This window comes from Lycium ferocissimum, chromosome 3 (assembly GCF_029784015.1).
Source record: "Lycium ferocissimum isolate CSIRO_LF1 chromosome 3, AGI_CSIRO_Lferr_CH_V1, whole genome shotgun sequence".
Lineage (NCBI taxonomy): Eukaryota > Viridiplantae > Streptophyta > Magnoliopsida > Solanales > Solanaceae > Lycium > Lycium ferocissimum.
In genome coordinates, this window is record NC_081344.1 from 71,135,474 (window position 1) to 71,157,603 (window position 22,130).

At 33.6% G+C, this 22,130-nt stretch overlaps 3 protein-coding genes across 4 annotated transcripts; 1 reads left to right on the top strand and 2 right to left on the bottom strand.

The window, feature by feature from the left end:
- Positions 1-901: 901 nt before the first annotated feature.
- On the top strand, positions 902-8,891 carry LOC132050657 (fumarate hydratase 1, mitochondrial). 2 transcript variants are annotated; one of them, XM_059442016.1, is made up of 17 exons: positions 903-1,081; positions 3,120-3,237; positions 3,370-3,519; positions 4,547-4,657; positions 4,759-4,842; positions 6,081-6,179; positions 6,285-6,335; positions 6,431-6,480; positions 6,657-6,738; positions 6,849-6,943; positions 7,075-7,141; positions 7,250-7,300; positions 7,635-7,730; positions 7,894-7,992; positions 8,101-8,130; positions 8,275-8,340; positions 8,433-8,891. In XM_059442016.1, exons 1-17 carry the CDS (start codon positions 957-959, stop codon positions 8,517-8,519), a joined length of 1,461 nt encoding a protein of 486 aa, XP_059297999.1. In that variant the 5' UTR covers positions 903-956; the 3' UTR covers positions 8,520-8,891. The 2 variants fall into 2 exon arrangements, with proteins under 2 accessions (XP_059298000.1, XP_059297999.1); XM_059442017.1 differs by lacking the exons at positions 6,081-6,179; positions 6,285-6,335 and having other exon boundaries at positions 902-1,081.
- A 1,236-nt stretch (positions 8,892-10,127) lies between these two features.
- On the bottom strand, positions 10,128-14,276 carry LOC132050658 (large ribosomal subunit protein eL19y-like). The gene is made up of 5 exons (XM_059442018.1): positions 14,122-14,276; positions 11,606-11,728; positions 10,643-10,956; positions 10,406-10,470; positions 10,128-10,323 (listed from the first exon to the last, which is right to left on the bottom strand). The coding sequence occupies exons 1-5, from the start codon at positions 14,231-14,233 to the stop codon at positions 10,299-10,301; spliced, it is 639 nt and encodes a 212-aa protein (XP_059298001.1). The 5' UTR covers positions 14,234-14,276; the 3' UTR covers positions 10,128-10,298.
- Positions 14,277-15,285: 1,009 nt separating this feature from the next.
- LOC132051249 (exopolygalacturonase clone GBGE184) lies at positions 15,286-20,646 on the bottom strand. Its single transcript, XM_059442492.1, has 5 exons — positions 20,401-20,646; positions 19,277-19,585; positions 18,219-18,508; positions 16,782-17,001; positions 15,286-15,799 (listed from the first exon to the last, which is right to left on the bottom strand). Exons 1-5 carry the CDS (start codon positions 20,566-20,568, stop codon positions 15,575-15,577), a joined length of 1,212 nt encoding a protein of 403 aa, XP_059298475.1. The 5' UTR covers positions 20,569-20,646; the 3' UTR covers positions 15,286-15,574.
- Positions 20,647-22,130: the final 1,484 nt, after the last annotated feature.

Genomic DNA, 22,130 nt, shown 5'->3' on the forward strand with positions numbered 1-22,130 from the left:
AAATAAATCGTGTTTTTCCGATAGGCGATATATTTGAGTCTTTTCGATATCTGAATTGATGTTTTTTTTTCTCGAAAAAGTACTTTGATTTTCTCAAGACTTCAAAAAGATTGATTGCTTTGTTCAGACTTTCCTTGTTCTTTCTTTCACATTTCGAATGAAAAAAATGAAAGAAATAGATCTAAAATAATAATTTAGACAGCAAAATCTAATAATGGCTATATAAAAAGAAATTATCAATTAGAGAAAGAAGAGTTAGGAGGCTTTAAGCAATCACTCATAAGCTCATAAAAATACAATAGTATCCATATTTATAAGGGCAAAGGTGTAAATATATCCCTCAACTTTGATAAAATAGAAAATAACTTAAATTAAATTAAAAAATGATTAAAATAAACTCAAGACCAAGAATTTGCTCAACCTCAATTTATTTTTTTTACTTAAAAGCCATTTTGGTTTGGGCAGCAACTCCACCCTTTTATACCTGATATTTTCTGTTAATTCCAATACTACCCTTACCTCTAAAAATCCTTTAAGCACTTTTATCCAAACACGTAACTGCTTATTTATAAAATAACTTTCAGCACTTAAAAAAAGCCATCTTTTTCAGCTAATCCAAACAGGCTCTTAGAGTTGATTTATCCCTCGTTAAAAAATAATGCATATATATCCCTGCAGTTAAAAAGTGATTAAAACAAGTCAAAAGTCATGACTTGGATCCCATATTTAATAGTTAAAAAATTTGAACGATTAAGATTCACATTTAAAAAATAAAAAATTAAATAGATTTAATAACTCAGATTTAATTGATTAAGATAAACCAAAATAATGATTAATTACAAAAAATAAAAATAAAAAAAAATTAGGATTTGCAACCTCAAGAAGACAAATTTGACCAATTAATGCTCATCTCCTTTTGATCTAATAATCAAACACACACAGGAGTGTAAAGAACTATGTCGATGCTCATAGCATCCCGTCGATTATCATCAACCAATTCGTTACGTTATGCGAAATTTTTCTCAACTTCTTTCAGAGAAGAAAGAGATACTTTCGGTCCCATTTTAGTTCCCGAGGACAAGTTCGTCATTTCACTCTCTCTTTTTTACTCTCTTTGTTAGCTGATTAAGAGTTATGCACGTATTAGTAATGTAGTAATTAGTTATTAGAGAATCTATATACATTATTTTACGGAGGATTAGTTATTCATGTATTTTTTTTTTATTTTTTTTTTCCCACCCATTTGTGAGGATTTTTTTTTTTAACCCGTGTCTACTTATTTTTTACCACTGAGCCATCCCTCACTTGTCGTTATTCATGTATTATAGCCTGTTTGGCCAAGGTTTTTTTTTTTTTTTTTTAATAAGTGCTTATTTAAAAAAGGTAAAGGTGTTTGGCCAAAGTTTTTGTGATAAAATAAGTTTTTGTGGAGTCACGTATTTTTCTAAGCTAAAAAAATATAGATTTTGATAAAAAATATTTTTTTGAAAAGCACTTTTGAGAAAAAACATTTAGAAATACTTTTTAAAAGCTTGGCCAAATACTAATTACTGCTTGAAAGTGTTTTTTAAAATTACACCTCGAAGTTGATTAAGCCAACTATCATCTGTTTTCTTTTCTTACTTGGACTATCACCATGGTGTGTTTTAATACATAAATGGTGATAGTTCAGGTAGGAAAAGGGAATAACCGATAGTTGGGGTGTGGAACGCGTAAAAAAGTGATAGTTAATGTGTGTTTTTGACAATTATCTCATGATTAAACTATTTAAATGTACTCCCTTTATCCCAATTTGATTAAGCTTTTGTTTTTGGTTATTGAGAGTCAATTTGAGGTGAGACTAGACATGATTACAGTGTCAAAATGCAAACAATTTAGATATAGGCTTGTTGTTTCGAGAGAATGGAATGATAGATGAAGATGTTACTTATAGGATTAAAACCGGATGGTTGAAATGGAGAAGTGCTTTCGGGGCGTTATGTGATAGAAGATGCCTACCAAATTGGAAGGTAAGTCCTACATAACAACTATAAGACCGGAAATGTTATATGACGGTGAATATTCGGCTGCTAAAGTCCAACATATCCACAAGATGAGTGTTGCAGAGATGCGGATGTCAAGATAGATGTGCGATCATATCATATTAGATAGGATTAAAAATGACCACATTCGCCAGAAGGTTCAAGTAGCATGCATTGAGGATAAAATGCGAGAAGCTGTTGGAGATGGTTTGGACATGTTATGCGTCGACCGTACATATGAAAATTAACCAAGTACTATTAAATAGGAAGGCTAGTACCTTATGGCGGGTCCAGATCCCACTTGTAGTGGTGTCTTGCAAAACCTCAGCATTATCTCCAACTTTCAAAACCTCAAAGCAATTTAGTGTGACAAATGAGAGATCAACCCTCCTTGTTACAACTTTAGTTTATATGGTGTGAAAGGAAGGTTAGTTATTTAGGGATGATGAGTATTCTTGATGATGCTAAAAAAGAGTGCAAGAATTTGTATAGAAACTTTGAGCTCCGATACCAATACTTGATGTAGCACCACCAGGAGTGACAGAGAATCGGGAGAAGAACAGAAAAGGAGAGAAAGAGTAAGAGAGGGAATCAAACTCATAAAATGTTATTCATCAACTAATGTATCTAACAATGTATAAGGAGGGTCCTATTTATAGCCTTGGACAAGGTAGAGTCCTTAAACAATGTAAACTTTATCTCTAACTAAGAGTGAAAGATAAAACCAAATAAATGATAAAAGATAAAATCAACAAAAACTAATAATAATGATGTGAATAATCTAGATAACCATAGAGTGAAAATATATTCTAAAAGATGATATCCTAATTTATTAAAATAAAATACTAATTTTTTTTTTGATAAGGTAAAAGAAAAAGGGGGTGGGTGATTCAGGTAAATCAGGTGCACTGCAGTCTTTATAGTTTAAAGTCTTTGTGATTTTCCGTGGTCTTTCCTTATATTTGGTGTTGATAAGCCAAAAACTGATAGTTTCTGATAGTTCAGCCGATTTTGAAATTCTTTCTTTCGATAACTATAGTGTGATATTTTTGCTCCTTTTATCCATATTGACTTGGGCTCGATTTGGCTCACGTTCAGGTTATGGGGGGCACAAACCCAAAGATCCCTGCAAAACTTTGAAATTGGAGGTGAGCGTGAAAGGATGCCTGAACCAATCGTACGTGCATTTGGTATTCTTAAAAAGTGTGCTGCCAAGGTTCGTACTACTATACGCTAGACAATGTCAACTTTATCTCTAATGTTATATAAATTTTTTGGTGTCGCTGTGGTAATGCTTTACATGCAGTTTTTTGGTCTTGTCATCTTATGGTTATTACCTCCATTGCAGGTGAACATGGAGTATGGCCTTGACCCATCTATAGGGAAGGCGGTAATGCAAGCTGCCCAGGAAGTAGCAGAAGGAAAATTGAATGACCATTTTCCTTTGGTGGTTTGGCAGACTGGTAGTGGAACTCAAAGTAACATGAATGCAAATGAGGTAATCACAAGTTCATGAACTTGAAGTTGAAGGTCCATTCGAGGTCTTTTAATCGCTTGAAGAGGTTTCTGTCAGTTACTTCCTCTGTCCCAATTTACGTGACATTCTTCCCTTTTTAGCATCTCTATTAGTAAGTTATTCGTCTTTCATGAAAAATAGTATGATATAATGGTGAGCAAATCGTATAATTCATTTTTCTGGTGTCAATTGGTTCATCTATCTGTAGTTGGCACACATCAGTTGTTGGAATTAGAAAAATATGTCCTGGATCTTGAACATGGGAATTATAGCCAATTGTGTGTATAGATGAGAGTGTATGCCTTTTGATGCATGCTAGAAGCATATTTAATCTTTTATTGTAGGTGCAGTCATCTCCAGATGATAGATTTCAAGACATTTAAAATATCCAAAGCTGTACAGTCATTTCTTTAGCTTTATTAAATGTATTGGACCTTGTTGTAAATGTATTGGACCTTGTTGGATGTCACTTTGAGGAGAGTTACCTAGATGAAGAATAAATAAATTGTTTGGATTCTGGCTCTCAATTTTGAGGAGCTTTATTTTACCTAGATGAACTGCTGCTCTGGTCGATTGCAGCACCAGTTACTGGAAGCATGTGGATTCTGGCTCTCAATTTTTTTTTTTTTAGTTTATTGACTGTTGAGCTCTTGGTTTAGAGCTTCAAGCTATGACAGAAAAGATCTCTTTTTATTTTTATTTTTATTTTTAATATGTAAGACTGCAAGATATTACTTTGTTCAAAGTTTGGCTAATCTTCAAGATAATTCAATGATAGTGCTGAATGCATCGGATTCTACATGCATTGGGTGCTTTGTATGTTTGACGGTAGCTAGCATTTGTCAGATTGTGACGGCTCGTAAGGCGTTTGTATTATAAGAATGTTGAGGAAGTCGGCAATATTGTGAGAGTATTTTGTTGACTTATGAGCTGCAAGGAATTATCTTCTACAAAAGGGAAGAAATCTTAATATGGTTCTTTCTAGTGATGCCTTATCTGATCTTTTCAGGTTATTGCAAACAGAGCAGCTGAAATTCTTGGCCATAAGCGCGGCGAAAAGCATGTGCACCCAAACGACCATGTGAACAGATCACAATCTTCAAATGACACATTTCCTACTGTGAGTTTCTCCTTTAGATTACTTGTTTGCAAGATATATTGTTATGTTTCTAATTCTCCTTTCAAACTTATGCTGAGTTCTTAGCAATGGTTATTTTGTAGGTGATGCATATTGCTGCTGCTATGGAGATAAATAAAAGATTAGTACCAAACTTAAAACAGTTGCATACTTCACTACACTCGAAGGTTGATTTCTTTTTTCACTCGCAAAGAATTGGGACGCATGTTTACCTTTTCTTTTAGCAGCTGGTTCCATTGTTGTTTAGCATTTTATGCAGCACTATGTGATTTTGTAGCATGCAATTGTCAACTGTGCTTGCTTGTTTACCTTGATGGCTGATTCTAGTGATTTCTTGTAGGGGCATTATGTATACTGTGTAGTGAGCAGGCCACGTCCTGCTCTTAGTTATACCCATCTACTTGGTTCCTAATGCATAAAAGGGGAAACAACATTCCCTCAAACTTTCATTAATTTACAAATTTATAGGGGCAATAGGGAAAAATGAATTTTGTTGAGTTATGATGAAGAAGAATTAAGAAAAATCAAAATGAACTGTTCTGCTCAGTTTGAACAATAGACTTAGGTCCATTGACAGCTTTTGGTCATTTTGCCCAACTACTAATTCTAAAGACTAAAGCAACCCAAACACTGTTGTTACTCAGAACCATTTTACAAAAGCTGTTTTTCAGAATAACCAAAACCAATTCAAATGCCAAAAGAGTTTGTAAGATGAAAGTCTCTCCTCTCATTCTCATGTATCCTTCTTCACTTGTTCTTTGTAAAAATTTTACTTTCTACTACCATACATGGCTACAGTAACATGTATAAACCACCTGAAAAATGCTGCTTGATATTTTGGAAAATCTTCCAAGACACCACGAGGATGTAGTTATCACCCTTTGCAAATGTTGAGGCAAATAAAAGTTTTGTGATATATGGAGAATTTCCTATGGTTTATATTATGTGCTTGCCTTTTTTTTCTTCTTATTCTAACAAACAATGATGTGTCTGTGCTGTAACAAACAAGGATATGGAAATATAGTGGTTGTTCTCCAACATGTATACTAACGTTCCAACTCAACTTTAAAATGAAAGGTGTTTGTATGGTGAGTGACTCAGTCTGATATTTTCATAACAAAAAGCGGCTCTTCCCCATAGCAGAAAATGATTAAGGCAGAAGCTGTTCTGATTTTCTATATTGGCAGTTATTTATTAAAGCAAAGAAATTAAAAATAAACTGGTCCTACCGTTCCATAGTTGCTTGGTCTTTTGGGAGATCTATCATCTTGGAATGGAGCACGGAATTAACCAACTCATCAGACTTTTCGCGTCTATACCATCACTTTCAGTTGTTTTTTATTTGTCACACTGGGTATTATTTCCTTTGCAACTAAAACATTTTACTCCTGATTAATTTTACCAGTCAGCTGAATTCAAAGACATTATTAAGATTGGCCGAACCCACACACAAGATGCAACACCTTTGACTCTTGGACAAGAATTTAGTGGCTACACAACTCAAGTAAATCTCTACTGAACTTCAATTTACTAAATGCAAAAGTTGCTGTTTTAGTAGATAAAAGGGTGTTAGTTTTGGATCATTGTTAATGAAGCATTGCCATTGTAGGTGAAATATGGTATTGATCGAGTCTTGTGCACCCTTCCACGCATGTATCAGGTTCTCGTTCAAACTTGGCTTTCCCTACTTTTATTTTTACGACTTCCTTGCTTCCCCTTTTCTGGTTCTTACTGATTGCATCTTCACTTGAGCAGCTTGCACAAGGAGGCACAGCAGTTGGAACAGGATTGAACACAAAAAAGGGGTAAGTGTTCCCACATTCAGGTTCAGATGTTTGTTATTTTCAGCACAGAAGTTCTAGCATTGGTTTTGTGAAGGCAGCTAACATCCAGCAATGCAATCCCTTCAGTTGGTTTTTGTTAAAGTTTCAATTGTGCTATATGTTTTCAGTTGTGGTTATGTTTTATTCTTCCTTCACAGGTTTGATATAAAAATTGCAGCAGCAGTGGCAGAGGAAACAAATTTGCCTTTTGTAACAGCTGAAAACAAGTTTGAAGCATTGGTGATCACTGCTTTGTGAAGTGCTTTTTTTATATTCCTTTTTAATTTTTATAGCATATGGTGGCTATCACCAACAAAAGTTTAATGGTCCGCTGATATTTGCACTGGCAGGCTGCTCATGATGCATTTGTTGAAACCAGTGGAGCCTTAAATACGGTGGCTGCTTCTCTCATGAAGATTGGGAATGATATACGCTTCTTAGGAAGGTATGTGTTTTGGGCTTTTCCTGTATGTTGCTCTTTTTCTTTTTGCTTTTCTTTCGTCTTTTTTTGTTGGAGATTTCGAAGCATCTTAGGAAGGTGTGTTTTTTCTTGGATTTATATCTTTCCTCATACAGTGGTCCACGCTGCGGTCTTGGTGAACTCATTCTTCCTGAAAATGAACCTGGAAGCAGTATTATGCCTGTAATCTTACTAGCCTTACATTTGTTTGAGTTAATTCTTATGTATCGTCTAGTCTTTGATTAACCCTTCTGAATAAATCTTTAAACACATGATTTTTACTCATTTCAGGGCAAGGTGAACCCTACTCAGTGTGAGGCGCTTACAATGGTCTGTGCTCAGGTAACAGTTCTACTTTAGATCGATATAATCAAATTTAAGGTCTGCATACATTCTACCCTCCCAAGACCCCACTTTGTGAGATTTCACTGGGAATGATGGTGCTGGTGTTGTTGATGAAGTCGGATATTTTGACTGGTCTAATATGCTTGTCCAAAGTCATAGCACCCTGAGGCTCGACACATGAGATTGACTTGGATCAATGCTAGAATAGTTTATTTGCATGTTTTATAGTTGAATCTTTTAAACAAGGTAGGATAAGGTCTGCGTACACTATACCCTCCCCAGACACCACTTGTGGGATCACAAAACTAGTTGAATCTTTTATCACCTGCAGGTTATGGGAAATCATGTAGCTGTTACAGTTGGTGGATCAAACGGTCATTTTGAGTTGAACGTGTTCAAGCCTATGATTGCCAATGCTCTACTTCATGTACGTCTACTTACTCTTTCATTTTGTTGTTCATTAATGTTCTCCCTTGGGAGACTAGGTGAGCATATTCAAGTATGCTACACGTATTGTGTTCTACTACTGCTTTTCTTACTTCCACCACTGAAGCCGGATTTTCATTTTTGTCATATTATTGTCATGCCAGTCGGTGAGATTGCTAGGGGATGCATCTGCTTCTTTTGAAAAGAATTGTGTAAGAGGAATTCAAGCCAATAGAGAGAGGATCGCAAAATTATTGCACGAGGTCAGTAGATGTAAAACGGTTGAACAAATTTTGATATTCCTTTAATCCTTTCTATTTCATTTGTTCTAAATTTTGATCCTTTTGATCTCATTTCCTCCATTTTGGCAGTCGCTCATGCTCGTCACATGTTTGAACCCAGTAAGTATCTGTCAACACTTCCAAAGTTCATTTTCAATACCATACTGTCCACACTTTTAGGGCTATGCTAAAAAATCTTTGCTTCTTTAGATGTTTTTGTATTGAATCTATTTTGCTGATTCTGTGATACCTGCTTTATTTCAGAAAATCGGTTATGACAATGCTGCAGCAGTTGCCAAGAAAGCTCACAAAGAGGGAACCAGTCTAAAGGTAAGTTATTAATGCGCAATTATTTGTTAAAAACAATCTTTCACTTGGTGTTAGACATTGAAAGAATTTGACACAATGGTTTGAATTTGCAGGAGGCTGCCCTTAATCTTAATGTCCTCACAGGTGATGAGTTTGATAAACTCGTAGTTCCTGAGAAAATGATTGGTCCTACTGACTGATTAACGCCAGTAGTTTCTAAAAATAGAGATGACCAAGAGGATTTGAACTATTATTTTTTTCTTCAAAATCAAAACAGGAAAATAAGGATTTCATGAAATTCTTGAGGTTTTCATTCCCCCCACCCAAAAAAAGAAGAAAGAATTGGAAGTGGGAAAGCCTCCATTTTGTAATGAAACATTGAGCAATAGCAGCAGACCAAATAATGAATGGATTCTCAAAAAAAAAAAATTAAAAAAAAAATAAAAATTGAATGGATTCACTTATTTACCATTGTACTAAACTTGATATATTGGTTTCTGAAACTGAAAAAATGTGATCGTTACTTCCTTCAGGATTGAGGCACAGTTGATTGATTTTTCTCTTTGCTCGTACTTGGCGGCGCATGATCTTTTCTTTCTCCATTTCTTGTTTTCTTAATTTACTGATATGTCATTACATTTTCATCTTGCATTAGTCTACACTAACTAGGCTTAAATCTCAAACAAGTCTGAATCAGCTAAATGAATCCTCATCACTGATCCATGTAATAAACATGACATATAAAAGCAATAAAAAGTAAACTATTATATATTTTCATATAAGAGAACAATAGAAAAGTACTAGAAATCTAATGCTCTTTCTGCCTGATGACCTTGATTGGATTAAGGAATTATTAGCATGAAAGAAACGATAAAAAAGCATTACAAAGGACGATGTTACTTCCATTTACGCAACAGAACTTTGAATATGTGAAGCTAAATTCAGAAATGCGATCAATTGGAGCTTTTCTTGTTTGTACTCATTACGCATTCTTGTTTCTTCCGCTGAATTACGGTATGCCTTTTTAAGTTTTTTTTTTAATAACAATAACGCATATCAAAATAATGATGAGTAATACTAATATGAGACTCTCAATGACTACTAGAAATATAGAACCTAAAATAAACATAGTGACATAACCAGTAGACATAATCCACACTAATTGGTCGCCTATATAAATCTGTTTCTTGGAATGTGCTCTATAACGAAGACAAACAAAACAGGGAAGAGAGAACAAGGACGGAAATACTAGAAAGTTGTAAGCCCCTTTACCTTAACACTCCAATTGTCTAAAGATCTAAACGTTTGATGAAAGCTTTATCCAAGACCTATAATTGTCTCATATAAAACTATGCGAGCACATAAGTGATAAGACGCTAGTTCATTAAAATGCTTTGAAAAAGTTGAGAAGTCCATGTAAATAAAAATCATTGTGTAGCGTACAAGTTACTGACTATATTTTGGAAGTACTAAAAACTACAAGTCACTTCACCAACTGAACATAATTAAAAAATTGCAAAAAGCAAGACATAATCAGGCAAATAAGCTTTATCTCTAATATTCTAAAGGCGCTTTTGTCCCACTGACAAACAAGAAACGTGATAAAATGCCACAGCCACAACCACAGCAAAATGATTCTCGTTCAGAAAAGGTCAGTAACTTTCCATTGAACACCGTCACAACCAGCCAAAAAGCAGAATTGCAACAAGGTGAAGAATTCAATCCCAAAAATCAGCTTAAACCACTAAATTCCATCCAACGCAAAATGACTAAGGTGAATATATAATTAAAACGTATGGGCAAAAGTATTACTGAGAAACAAGGTATCAAAACTTTAAACCATCTTCCAAATTCATACAAGTAACATTGTCTTCCAAAGTGAAAAGAACAAAAAGGGAACGGATCAAACATACTAAACTGCCATACTAACAAGGACAAAAAGTAAGCATAGCGCCAACCCTCATTGCAAACCATCATGCTCACTCCTTTGATTTTTTAGATACCCTGCAAGGACATGTTCTCATCAAATGCTGTTCTAACAAGGATATAGAGAAACTAAAAGTAATAAATTTGCAGATGGACTTACTGAGCAGGCTGGGCTGGGGGAGCAGCAGCGGCCGGTGCTGCAGGTTGTACTGCCCCTCCTGGTCCCTGAGAATTGGAACAGAAAAGATGAGCAGTTCATATTTAAAAGAGGATAAAATTCCCTAATCACATGCAACATGTCCTAAAACCATAAAACTTGGAGGAGCAGAGCACAGAGAAAATAAGTATAGTATCCTCAAATGTCAGTGTCAATTTAATTTGAGCTTCAAATGATCACCTGAGCCAAACGCTCCTCTCTCCTAGCAAACTTCCTTTCCCTGCTTGCCTTGTTCTTTGCCCTCCTGGCCTCAAATTGGTCAGACAGGGTCTTTTCTCTGGCCTTCTCAGCCTTAGTTTTGTGGATATTTTCCATCAGCACACGCTTGTTCTTGAAAACATTACCCTTGACCTTCATGTACATGTCATGATACATGTGCTTGTCAATCTTCTTTGATTCACGGTACTTGCGAAGCAAGCGCCTAAGGACTCTCAGTCTCCTCATCCAAAGCACCTTGGTAGGCAGTCTAGCCTCCCTGGTACCTTTGCGCTTACCTGAGAAAAGAATATATTGGCTAAGAGAGCAATTTCACCAGCAATTATTCATCAGACATTACAAAGACACAGGAGAAATGGCATAGTTCAAGCATGGTTATGTATGAGACAATAATATCTACAATACCAAACGGTGGCTCAACTTATCTCATCTCTTTATGTATGGACTATGGAGTTCCAGACAAAACAATTTAATTAGGTCAAAAAAGCAAAGTGACACTATATTAAAACAATACATGCTAGTACTAAACACCTTACCAGAAAAATAATACTAATTGACCGTTTATACTAAAAGCACATTGACACTATATTAAAACAAAACATGCTAGTATTAAACACCTTACCAAGAAAAAATAATACTAATTGAAGGTTTATACTGCACTCAATCTCATTTTAATTGGCCCAGCTGATATTCATAGCCAAAAACATTACTACGCAAATTTCACCTCATTATTATGGTCTTCTTTACTTTGATTGGAAAATTGGTCGTTAATAGAGTTCCCCAAGTAGGTTATAATTTTGTAACTATTATTTTAGAAAAATGAAACTAACAGAATGAAAATTGAGCCAACCCAAAAGAGTTGAAATAGGTCATGTGAAAAAAGTTTGCACAATGTAAGCTACAATCACTGTCAAGTCTAAGAGGTACCGTATCCAGAGTGACGGCCTTTCCTCTTGGCTTCCTTCATTCTGCGAGCACGAGATCTTGAGTGAATTTTTGTTGGCTTCCTGATGATGAAACCATCCTTCACCAACTTTCTGATGTTTTGACCTGCACCAAATGCAAATGAAGGCATTAGAGGCAATTTTCAGAAACTATTGACAGTTAAATAGATGTCACAATAACATGGGGGAAGTTATATAAATATTACAGATGGCTTGCAAAAACTTAATCAGTGTATCTAGTTACAGCTACATTTTCAAGTTTTCCTAGATTGGGCAATGATTAATATCATTTATGTAACTTCAGCAAAACAACTTGCCGCATGCCCTGTCCACATCTGCCAATAACTCCAATCCAATACACCTATAATTGCAATCAGCTAATCAAATTAACTAACCCCTTCAGTTTCCAAAAATCCAGAAAAATTAGGTTACTCCAAACCAATCTTCTTCATCCAGCCTACGAACCAGCTATGTTTCATATGCTCAAATCTAAGAATTTTCGCTCCAAAATGTCATTGTTTACATGTGAATAGAAAAATATTAAAATGTCACACTCATGAATCTTCCTGAAACAGTATATTTCACTGACGAGTCTAAAGTTTGATCAATTTCCAAACCTAAAACTTCTCTACATTAAGAAAAGGCGGATTGATAATAAAAGTAAAATAAATCAGCTCAATCACATCTCCACCTCACGACCTAACAACTCTTGAAATCAACTAATCGTATAGTCGCAATAACTCCTAACAGAAGATTTTATTATAATCAACCATGTCCAGCAGAAGAAAATTCAGAAAGGAAAAAATGAAAGCAAGCAAATCATTTACCCCTTCAGTTTGGAGAATTCAGCATAACTAGATTACCATTAACCGTTAACCCTACAGCAACCATCCTAACGAACCAGCTATATTGGTGAAACTCAAATATAACAATCATCACTCTAAAAAAAGCCGAAACTGATAATAACAGTAACATGTGCTGGGCCTCATTGGAGCTTAACTGATTAAAATATACAACAGATCTTCCAAAACACAGAAGCTACTACAGTCTTCAGATATTAATATGCTATCTCGTGAATGTTACATAAGAATTATACTTCGTTGAAAAAAAAGTCTAAAATTGATCAAGTTCCAAACCTAAAACGTGTCTACGTAACTAAAATAAAATAACTGATAACCACAGTAACATATGCAACGCTTCACTGGAGCTAAACTGATTATAAACTATTACAGATATTCCAAAAACAAAAGCTACTACATACGAAGATAGATTAAAGAGATCATTTACATGTAAATAACAAAATATGAATATGCTAGTCTCGTGAATGCTACCTAAAGAGCATGCTTCCAAATTCCAAACAAAAACATCTATAAGCAATCAAGGCGAACATAGTAATGCTTCCAAATGAAGAGTATAATTCATTGAAAAAATTGTAAAGTTCACCAAATTCGTAAAACACAAGGCTACAGTAGGAGCTAAACTGATTAGACTCTGCAACAGAGTTTCTAACAATAGATGCTACTACATACGAAAGAGAGATTAAAAGAGATCGCATAAACATAAACAGAAATTGAGGGAAAAAACAGAAAAACAGTAAAACCTACTTCATATGCACGAGCGATTACAGTAAAATCACAGTAAAACAAAAAAACACAGTAAAACCTACTACATACGAACGAGTGATTACCGTAAAATCACAATAAAACAAAAGAAAAACACATTAAAATCTACTACATACGAGCGATAGATTACAGTAAAATCACAGTAACACAAAAGAAAAACACATTAAAATCTACTACATACGAGCGACAGATTACAGTAAAATCACAGTAACACAAAAGAAAAACACAGTAAAACCTACTACATATGAACGATAGATTACAGTAAAATCACAGTAAACACAAAAGAAAAAAACACAGTAAAATCTACTTCATACGAACGAGTGATTACCGTAAAATCACAGTAAAACAAAAGAAAAAACACATTAAAATCTACTACAAACGAGCGATAGATTACAGTAAAATCACAGTAACACAAAAGAAAAACACAGTAAAATCTACTGCATACGAACGATCTATCACAGTAAAATCACAGTAACACAAAAGAAAAACACAGTAAAATCTACTACATACGAACGATAGATTACAGTAAAATCACAGTAAAACAAAAATTCACAGTAAAATCTACAACAGATATTCAATAAATATAAGCTACTACATACAAACGATAGTTTAAAGAGATCGCATAAACATAAATAGATATTTAGAAACAAAAAACTGAAAACATACGAGAATCGGCAACGGAGATTTCGTTTCCTTCACATATATAACATATAGAGTATATTTCGTTTAAAAAAGTCTAAAGTAGATCAAATTCCAAACCTAAAAAGTATAAAAAAAATTAAAAAAAAAATTAACTGATAATCTCAGTAACATATTCAAAGCTTCAGTGGAGCTAAACTGATTAAAACCTACTACAGATAAATATTTAGAAACTTACGAGAATTAGCCATAGAGATTTCGTTGCCTTCATTAGGATCTAACCAAACTTTGCCTCTTCCACACTTTAGTACACTTGCGGCTAACCGCTTTTGAAGCTTCAACGACACCATTTTTTCTGATTTCGTTAAGCTGCAAAACTAAGGAGAAATGAACTACAATGGAGATATGAGGCTTTTATACTAGGGTTTTTCAAAGGGGCTTATTTGTCTTTTTATTCTTGGGAACAGATGGGCTACGAAACTGTTGGCCCATTTTGAAAACTGTCTTTGTTTGCGCCAATGGGCCTCTTAGTAGTTATGAAGATTGGATGGGCTTATTTACGCAAATATTACGGTCAAACCTCGTATACAAAAAGACGTGCAAGCGTTCAAATTTTTGAAAATTTTTATAGCGAATGATTGTTATATACATGTGATAACATTGATATTTAAATAATATTTAGTTTTTCTAGGCAAGAAAAATATATAAAATCTAGTTTTTTATTTTTAATTATCAGATCCTAAGCTTGATCACACTTTGTATAACGGAAGAAAATCTTTTAATGATAAAAATATATATTCATATAATATTCTTTGTCATGAATAGTGTACTAAAGAATCAAAATATTTGGTCAAAATCTTTAGACTTGTTGTTGGTGATCTTAGAGATTTTATTTCTATAAAGATGATTAATTATTATATTACAAAAAAAGAAAAGAAAAAAAGATAGTCGTCATAGAGGGGTAATTCAACAAAGAGCTTACTGTTATAAAGATGGTTATTGCTGTTATAGGTAAAAAATTGGTTCCGAGAAAAATAATAAAATTTTCTTTTAGTTTCCAAATATTTGAAACAAACATTACCATTTCATTTGATAAATGGATGACCTACCAGCTGCTTGGATGCAAAAATTGTAGGAGTATCATCAATTTGCCTCACACCTCCACCTTAGCTTTTGTATAAGCCCAAACTAGTAGGTTGTTTGGTTTCCTAGTGTTTTAATTTAATTAATCAATTGTGCTAATCACAACTTGTCATTGAATACAAAAGATCTTTCCCAATATTCAATTCCAAATACGATACGATCGAAATTACCCCCTTATTCAATATCTATAGCAGTTAGAAATTTGGAGATATTTTTGTTCACAACACAAAGAACTCTAATCCAAACACTTCAGAAGGAATGCTTGTTTCATGGGATGTGAAGACATAGAAATGTTTTCATATCTACAAGAAAACATGCATTTAATTAAGTTAATTAGGGACGACAAACCCTAATTAACATCATTTTCGCTAAGAAAATAACCCTAGCTACATCCCGTAACTAATATGCGCCAATCTAAATTTTATCTTTTTCTATCTTTTCAGAAGACCATAAAAGAGAAATATATTGTAATAAACCATAAACAAATTACATGGTTGTATTAGAATTTATATACAATTTTCATAGACATAATTTGACTAATAATGTAATTAGCATGCTGGTGGATTATTTTTCCCACCCAATATTGTTTTGGCATTTTGACATGTTGCTGCCAAAAGAGATCCAATATTACCAATTGGAGCTAGATCAATGTCAACCAATTCAATTCCATCACATGGAAGTGCCTCACTGCAATTGAGTGCCACTGGAGCTTTTGAATTTGTTGTGCCTCTTATGTTCTTGAAGTGAATATCCACTAGTTTCACTTTTGATGGCTATACAAAAAATAAAATTATATTAGTGACATTGATCTAAAAGTTACAATTTACTCAAATTCATGTCCATATGTACAACTATATAGCAGCTTACGTGTCGAAAGACAGTTAAGTGACTGACAGGTCATAATTCGATTGGGCTTACTACTTCAAATTCTGGTGACCTTCTTATCATTGATGTCCCAACAGAAACCAATAAAAGAGTATTTATAACATTGATTTAAATAGTGTATATATGTTGTCTCAAATCCATGTGGACGCCAAGCTTTTCTTTAATTATGGTGTTCGGGTCAACTTGTAGCGCACCTTAATTAGTTTTAGGAGATATCTATCATTTTCTATTAGTACAGATATCAAGTAACTCTGTGACTCTATCCATCAAAGCTTGGGGAGATGGAAAGAAACCAACTAATATTTTTGCCTCCGCTGGAATTTGAACTAAGATCTCATGATTCTCCACCCACTTCATTAAACATTATACCACACCCTTGGGTGTGGATGTGGTGGACACCAAGTACTTATTGTATGAAGATATATGGTAGTTTACGTGTCAAGAGACAGTCCAATGACTTAAGAGGTTACGATCCGGACTAACTTTTTCTTTAACGGTAGTGTTTGGGTCAACTTTCCTACACCTCGAATAGTTTTATAATATACATAATGACACTATCTACCAAAGTTTGGACAGATGAAAAAAATCACCTAGCATTTTTGGACAGATGAAAAAAAAAATCACCTAGCATTTTTGTCTCTACTGGAATTTGAACTAAGACATCATGATTCTTGATGCGCCAGCCACTTCATCTACGATTATATCACATGACCCTTGGGTGTTGTGGACACCAAAAATACTTATCGTACTATAATATGGTAATGTCTTCTTTCATTTCTTAGGTAATATGAATATTATCTACCCGTAATGCATGAACCAGTGTCTTTTTCTTTTGTACTAATCAAATAAAAAAGTAGTTAGATAGCTTACCTCATTTCTGCCCTTGGAATGATAGTGTTGATCAATAACAATTGGATTTTTAACATTATCCAGGATTAAATCTTCATAAACAACATCAGAAACTTGTAGTGAAGGTGAGCCCATATAAGTCTTGATTCTTGCCCCATTTGTTGTACTGTGGAATGTACAATTTCTTATAATAATTCCTTTAACATCTTTCTCATCCAAGCGTTTTCCAAGGCTGCCGATGCTGAACACAAATAATTAAAAAAATATAAAAAATTAAACAACAACTGCATTTAAATGTCTAAATGTATGATACCATAAATAGGATTTTTCATTCCTCCTATCGATAAGTTTTGATTTTAGCTTCTATGATATTTGATTAAGCTCATTTAACCTTTGATCAATTGAAATATATGTGCACTTTGATCCTTTTGCTTGTGGAATAAATTTTTCATAATTATTAAGTAACAATTCTATCACATAATTATTCATGTGTTATGTGAAACTCATACTACTTTATATTTGACGGTAATATAGTTTTAAAATAGTTCAAATATAACATACTTCCTACATAAAGGGACCAAAAAATACATATTTTGATTAACTGAAAATTAAATGTGTTTATCTGTGTATTACAAGGACCAAATTAAGATCAACAGTATTGCTATTATCCCTTTATGATATTTTGGACTAGTACATAGAAGAATTGCACAAGTTGTTGATTAAGAGACCACAACTCTGAATTGTAAAATCACTCAATTTTGCCTTAGTACCATGTAAAGTGATTAAACTATTTTTTGTGAAAAGGTCTTATGTTTTCTCCTAATGACTTCCTGTGATACTTTGGCAAAGTTAAGTGACCTTTTTATTAGAAAAGCTCGTGTACTAACTTACATGAAGCTTAGATAAAATTGAATAACTTTTTTGTTACAAAAAAATAGTTTAATTATTTTAACAATAAAGTAAAAATTGACTGACCATCTATGGAAAAACTGTCCGGTTGAGTGTTGCTTACACTTCTATTAAAATGCGGAAAACAAAAGTAGTTCAAATTTAACATACTTTTTACATAAGGGACAAAAAAATACATGTTTTAGCAAATTGAAAGTTAAATGCATTTAATTAATAATCACGTATAACACATACCAAAATTAAAATTTACTAATAACTGATGGACCAACAATACTATAACCCCCTATGATATATTGGGCTAGTATGTAGAAGAAATGCACAAGTTATCTATTAAGATACCACAACTCATCAATTGTAATACGAGTTCGAACCTCTGTGATTGATCGCTAGAGACCATAACTCGTAAATTGTAATATCACGAGTTTGAACCTCTGTGATTGATCGCTTGATCGTTCTTGTCTAGTAGAGTCTTTCTTATCCTTTTGTTAATTATGTACAGAAAAACAAAAAAAAGTAGAAATGCATAATAACAATATTATTAAAACTAACCTTATTCCATGTCCAGGGCCACAATTTATATTAGAGATATAAACGTTGGAAGTGCCATCTCCAATACCAATGCAGTCATCACCTGTCCCAATGTCACTATCAGTGACATTGATATTTATTGTTTGACTTATATGAAGTCCATCAGTGTTTGGGCTGGTTCCCGGGGCAGTAACTTTGATTTTTGAAACTGTAATGTCACTGCTATCAGTGATTTTCAAGTGGACACCTTTGGAATCCACAAAATTAATGTTGTTGATGGAAGAACTCTTCACAGTCTGGAATACAAGAGACTACACAAAAAAAGTAAAAATAGTTACGGCTCAAATCGTTGTTAATTTCACATATGATCATTCAACGATCAATTCATTATGCCCAAGTCATAAAACTACTAGAAATATAACTCTCTCTGACACACACACATATATAATCGGAAGAAAAAATATCAAGAAAAGCTAAATACAATATGGAAACACAAGTAGCTAGTTGCAACTTGAGCGGCTCACCTTACATATATAATGTTCTTGTAGAACTACTTAAAAAAAAATATATATATTATTTAAGAAAATCCCTCATGATTTGTCACATGGTGAAAGATAACGGATATTAAGTTGGATTGAAAAAATAGTTTTTTATATTTTTAAAACGGTGTCATGCATGTGAATATCATGTAAGATGGGTTGCTGACTTGACTATACTTAAATGACAAATTCATTTTTGGTTAATGGCTTAATCATCTGGTATCCGATATCCATTGGCTTGAATAATCTGGATCTATTATACATAGAACCCACTTAAGGTGAAGCGCCCTCCCCAATCAGGAGTTCTTCATTCTCAAGAATCAAATCCGACATTTGGTTAATGGTGAAGAGACCCCTTCCATCTTATGACACTCCTCAATGACTATTTTGTAATGTATATCTTTTCAGCTTCTCTTTTGCAATGTATATGTGTAATTGAGTTACTTTATTACGACAGTTAATTGTGTGATTTGAAAATAACAAAATTAAAAGTTAAGCGATCATCCGTGAAATTATCAGACTTTTACAAAGTCTACTTACACTAGGGAGAGGAGGGGTGCTTCCGGATTTGTCAGCGTATTGCCAGCTCGAGTTTCCTTGTCCATTGAGAGTCCCTCCACCCGTAACCACGATACCATCTACATGTTCGATAGATATCCATGCTCCTCGTGTATACAAACTAATGTCTGTAGCTGACAATACAGTCCCTTGAATTTCAATAGTAATAGGTCTAGGACTACTGCATGGTCCTTGAAAAATAGTTTCTCCTGTAGTGAATGTTCCTGGAGGAATAACAAGTTTTGCTGGGCCTGATGATTGACAAGCTGATCTCCATGCCATCATAAACCCCTGCAAGTGCAAGAGAATTAGATTTACACTTTTAAATCATTTATTTGTCTCCAAACTTCAAACCAAATTAAATAACTAGTTATAGAGTAATAAAATACTAACTTTTTATGAATATTATGCATATAAGTCGTAGATGATCAGAGTTACAGGGGATTTGGGAGCAGAGCTACATGTTTAAAAGATGGTTCAATTGAATCCCCTCCCTCAAATAATTATGATATGCACATAGGATAAATATAAAATTCTTTGGCTATTGTTGGCTGAGCCGGCATCAGGATTTCAACTTTATGTGTTCTGGAATTTAGAACGACGACTTCAAGTGTCAATAAGTAGGTTCTAAATTTGGTATTTATGTATATTTAATGAATTTCTTAACACAACTATATTGCTTAAGCATAAATAATGGGTTCGGCCGGACCAGTATCCGGACTTCTAACTTGATCCGCCCCTGATCGTTGGATTCTCTTGACATATAGGAAGCTTCTTGTGTAATGACAGAAGTGACTCAAAAGTTGGACTATGTTGCAGGTTCAAATTCCGATATAGCATTCTTGCACGTTTTTGAATCCCCTTATTAGAATTCCTAATTCAGTTGCTTGGGATGCATTGTGAGTGGTAACGAGTGACATTCTTTTCCGTTTTTTCACCGGTGTCTGATAACTGCATAAGATCGCCTAATCTAGATTTCCACTCGATATTTGACAACCGCATTTCGAAGATTGTTGTTGCAAAAGTGTTCCATATTCAAAAAGATATGTATGAACAACATTTAAATTACCACTAATTGTTGTTATTTCATTAATTACAAGACTTACCCTGGCGCTATCTGCCTCTGTATTTGGTCTAGCTCCGAACTTGGTAACATCAAAAACTGTCTCCAAAAGGCCACGACGTGAACCAAAAGGTGCACATTCTGCAACTTTTGATGAAAAAATGGCTATACCCAAAAGTAAAACAAATCCTACAACTTTTGGAATAGCCATTGTGGTGGCCTAATTAGGAAAATGAAAGAAAAATTAAGCAGTAAAGTGGGCAAATTAAAGAAGGAAATAAATGCCCTTTGAATGGAGATAAGCAATCCTTTGCCATTCTTATATCAATCCTCTTACACCATACAAAAATTATTGGCTAGTGTTTAGTTTGTTTATTTTGTTTATGTTATTTCCTCAATTGTAGGAAAGTTCAAACTGAGAGATTTTTTTGTTTTGTTTTGTTTATAACTTTCATATTTCATACCACATATTAGCATTTCCCTCTGTTATAAGCAATATACCCTTAATTTGTTTCAGTTTGTCTAAAAAATATACTCTTCTAAATTTGGAAATAATTAACTTTATATTTTCCATTTTATCCTTAATGAAAAGCTTTAATAATCAAGCAAATATTAGGCAAATACTTAATATAATCAAACAAAGATCGATTGAACTAATTATATTGCCACTCTACAGTCATTGACATCAACTTCCTCCAGAAATGATAGACTAGAAATCAAATTTCATGCATATGGAACTTAATATTCTGAATAGTAAAAACAAGCTAACAACATCTCTAAGATGTTAGCTTAAAGATGACATGAAGAAATACAAGCAAATGTAGCAGATTGGTGACTGCTGGGATTGTTGTTTGCAGTGATCCATATGTTAGCTCATTAATTCTGATCTTGAATTTTCGGACCAAACTACATATACTTATTAAATTTTTAAAAATTTATTTATGTCAAGATCGACTTATATTACTTTCTGCACCAACTAATTACTTAAAATCATGTATTTATCTCTGTCTGTAATCAGTATCCACGGGGAATTGATGGCCCTATATATAACTAGGCCAATTCACTCTAGCACTAGTGTTTGGACCATGTATCCTCCATAATAAAGTGTCTTTAATGCAAAATCACCATTCTCTTCTAGCCAACCAACATAGACTATAAATTAAGCTGCCAATGTTGGACAGGAGAATAAATTGAAAGGTTTGACTTTAGTGTTGGAGGGAATAAAAGTCAAACAAGTACCAACCCGACATTAGTATTCAATTTTTAAAATATTTTATACATAAAAATATTTATTTGAATAATATATAAATATTTCTAATTTTTTTCGTAGCTATCAAATTTCTTAAGTTTTATATCTTAATATTTAGTTTAAATCAAAACCAACTCAACACTAACACTAACAAAAAGGAATTCAATTTACCATATAGCATCCTTAAGATGTTTATAGAGTGAAAATACATAACTTTTTTTTTTCTTGCCATGTAAATAATACTTATTAGCCTTACTTATTTTAGCATAACAGTATTTTTAGATACAATTTTCTTTATGGCTTATTAATTAGCAATGTTTATTTTAACATTTTAACCGATTTTTATTATCTTTTGTTGAATTGTTGCAATTGTTTGTTTACAGGAAACACACTTAATTACATAGATCTTACTGGTGACTACCTCACCCGAAGTAACCCGATAAAACCCGATAGAAACAGTGGTTGGTGTATAAATTTAAAAACTCGACGCAATCCAAAAAATCCGACCCAATCAAACTAAATTG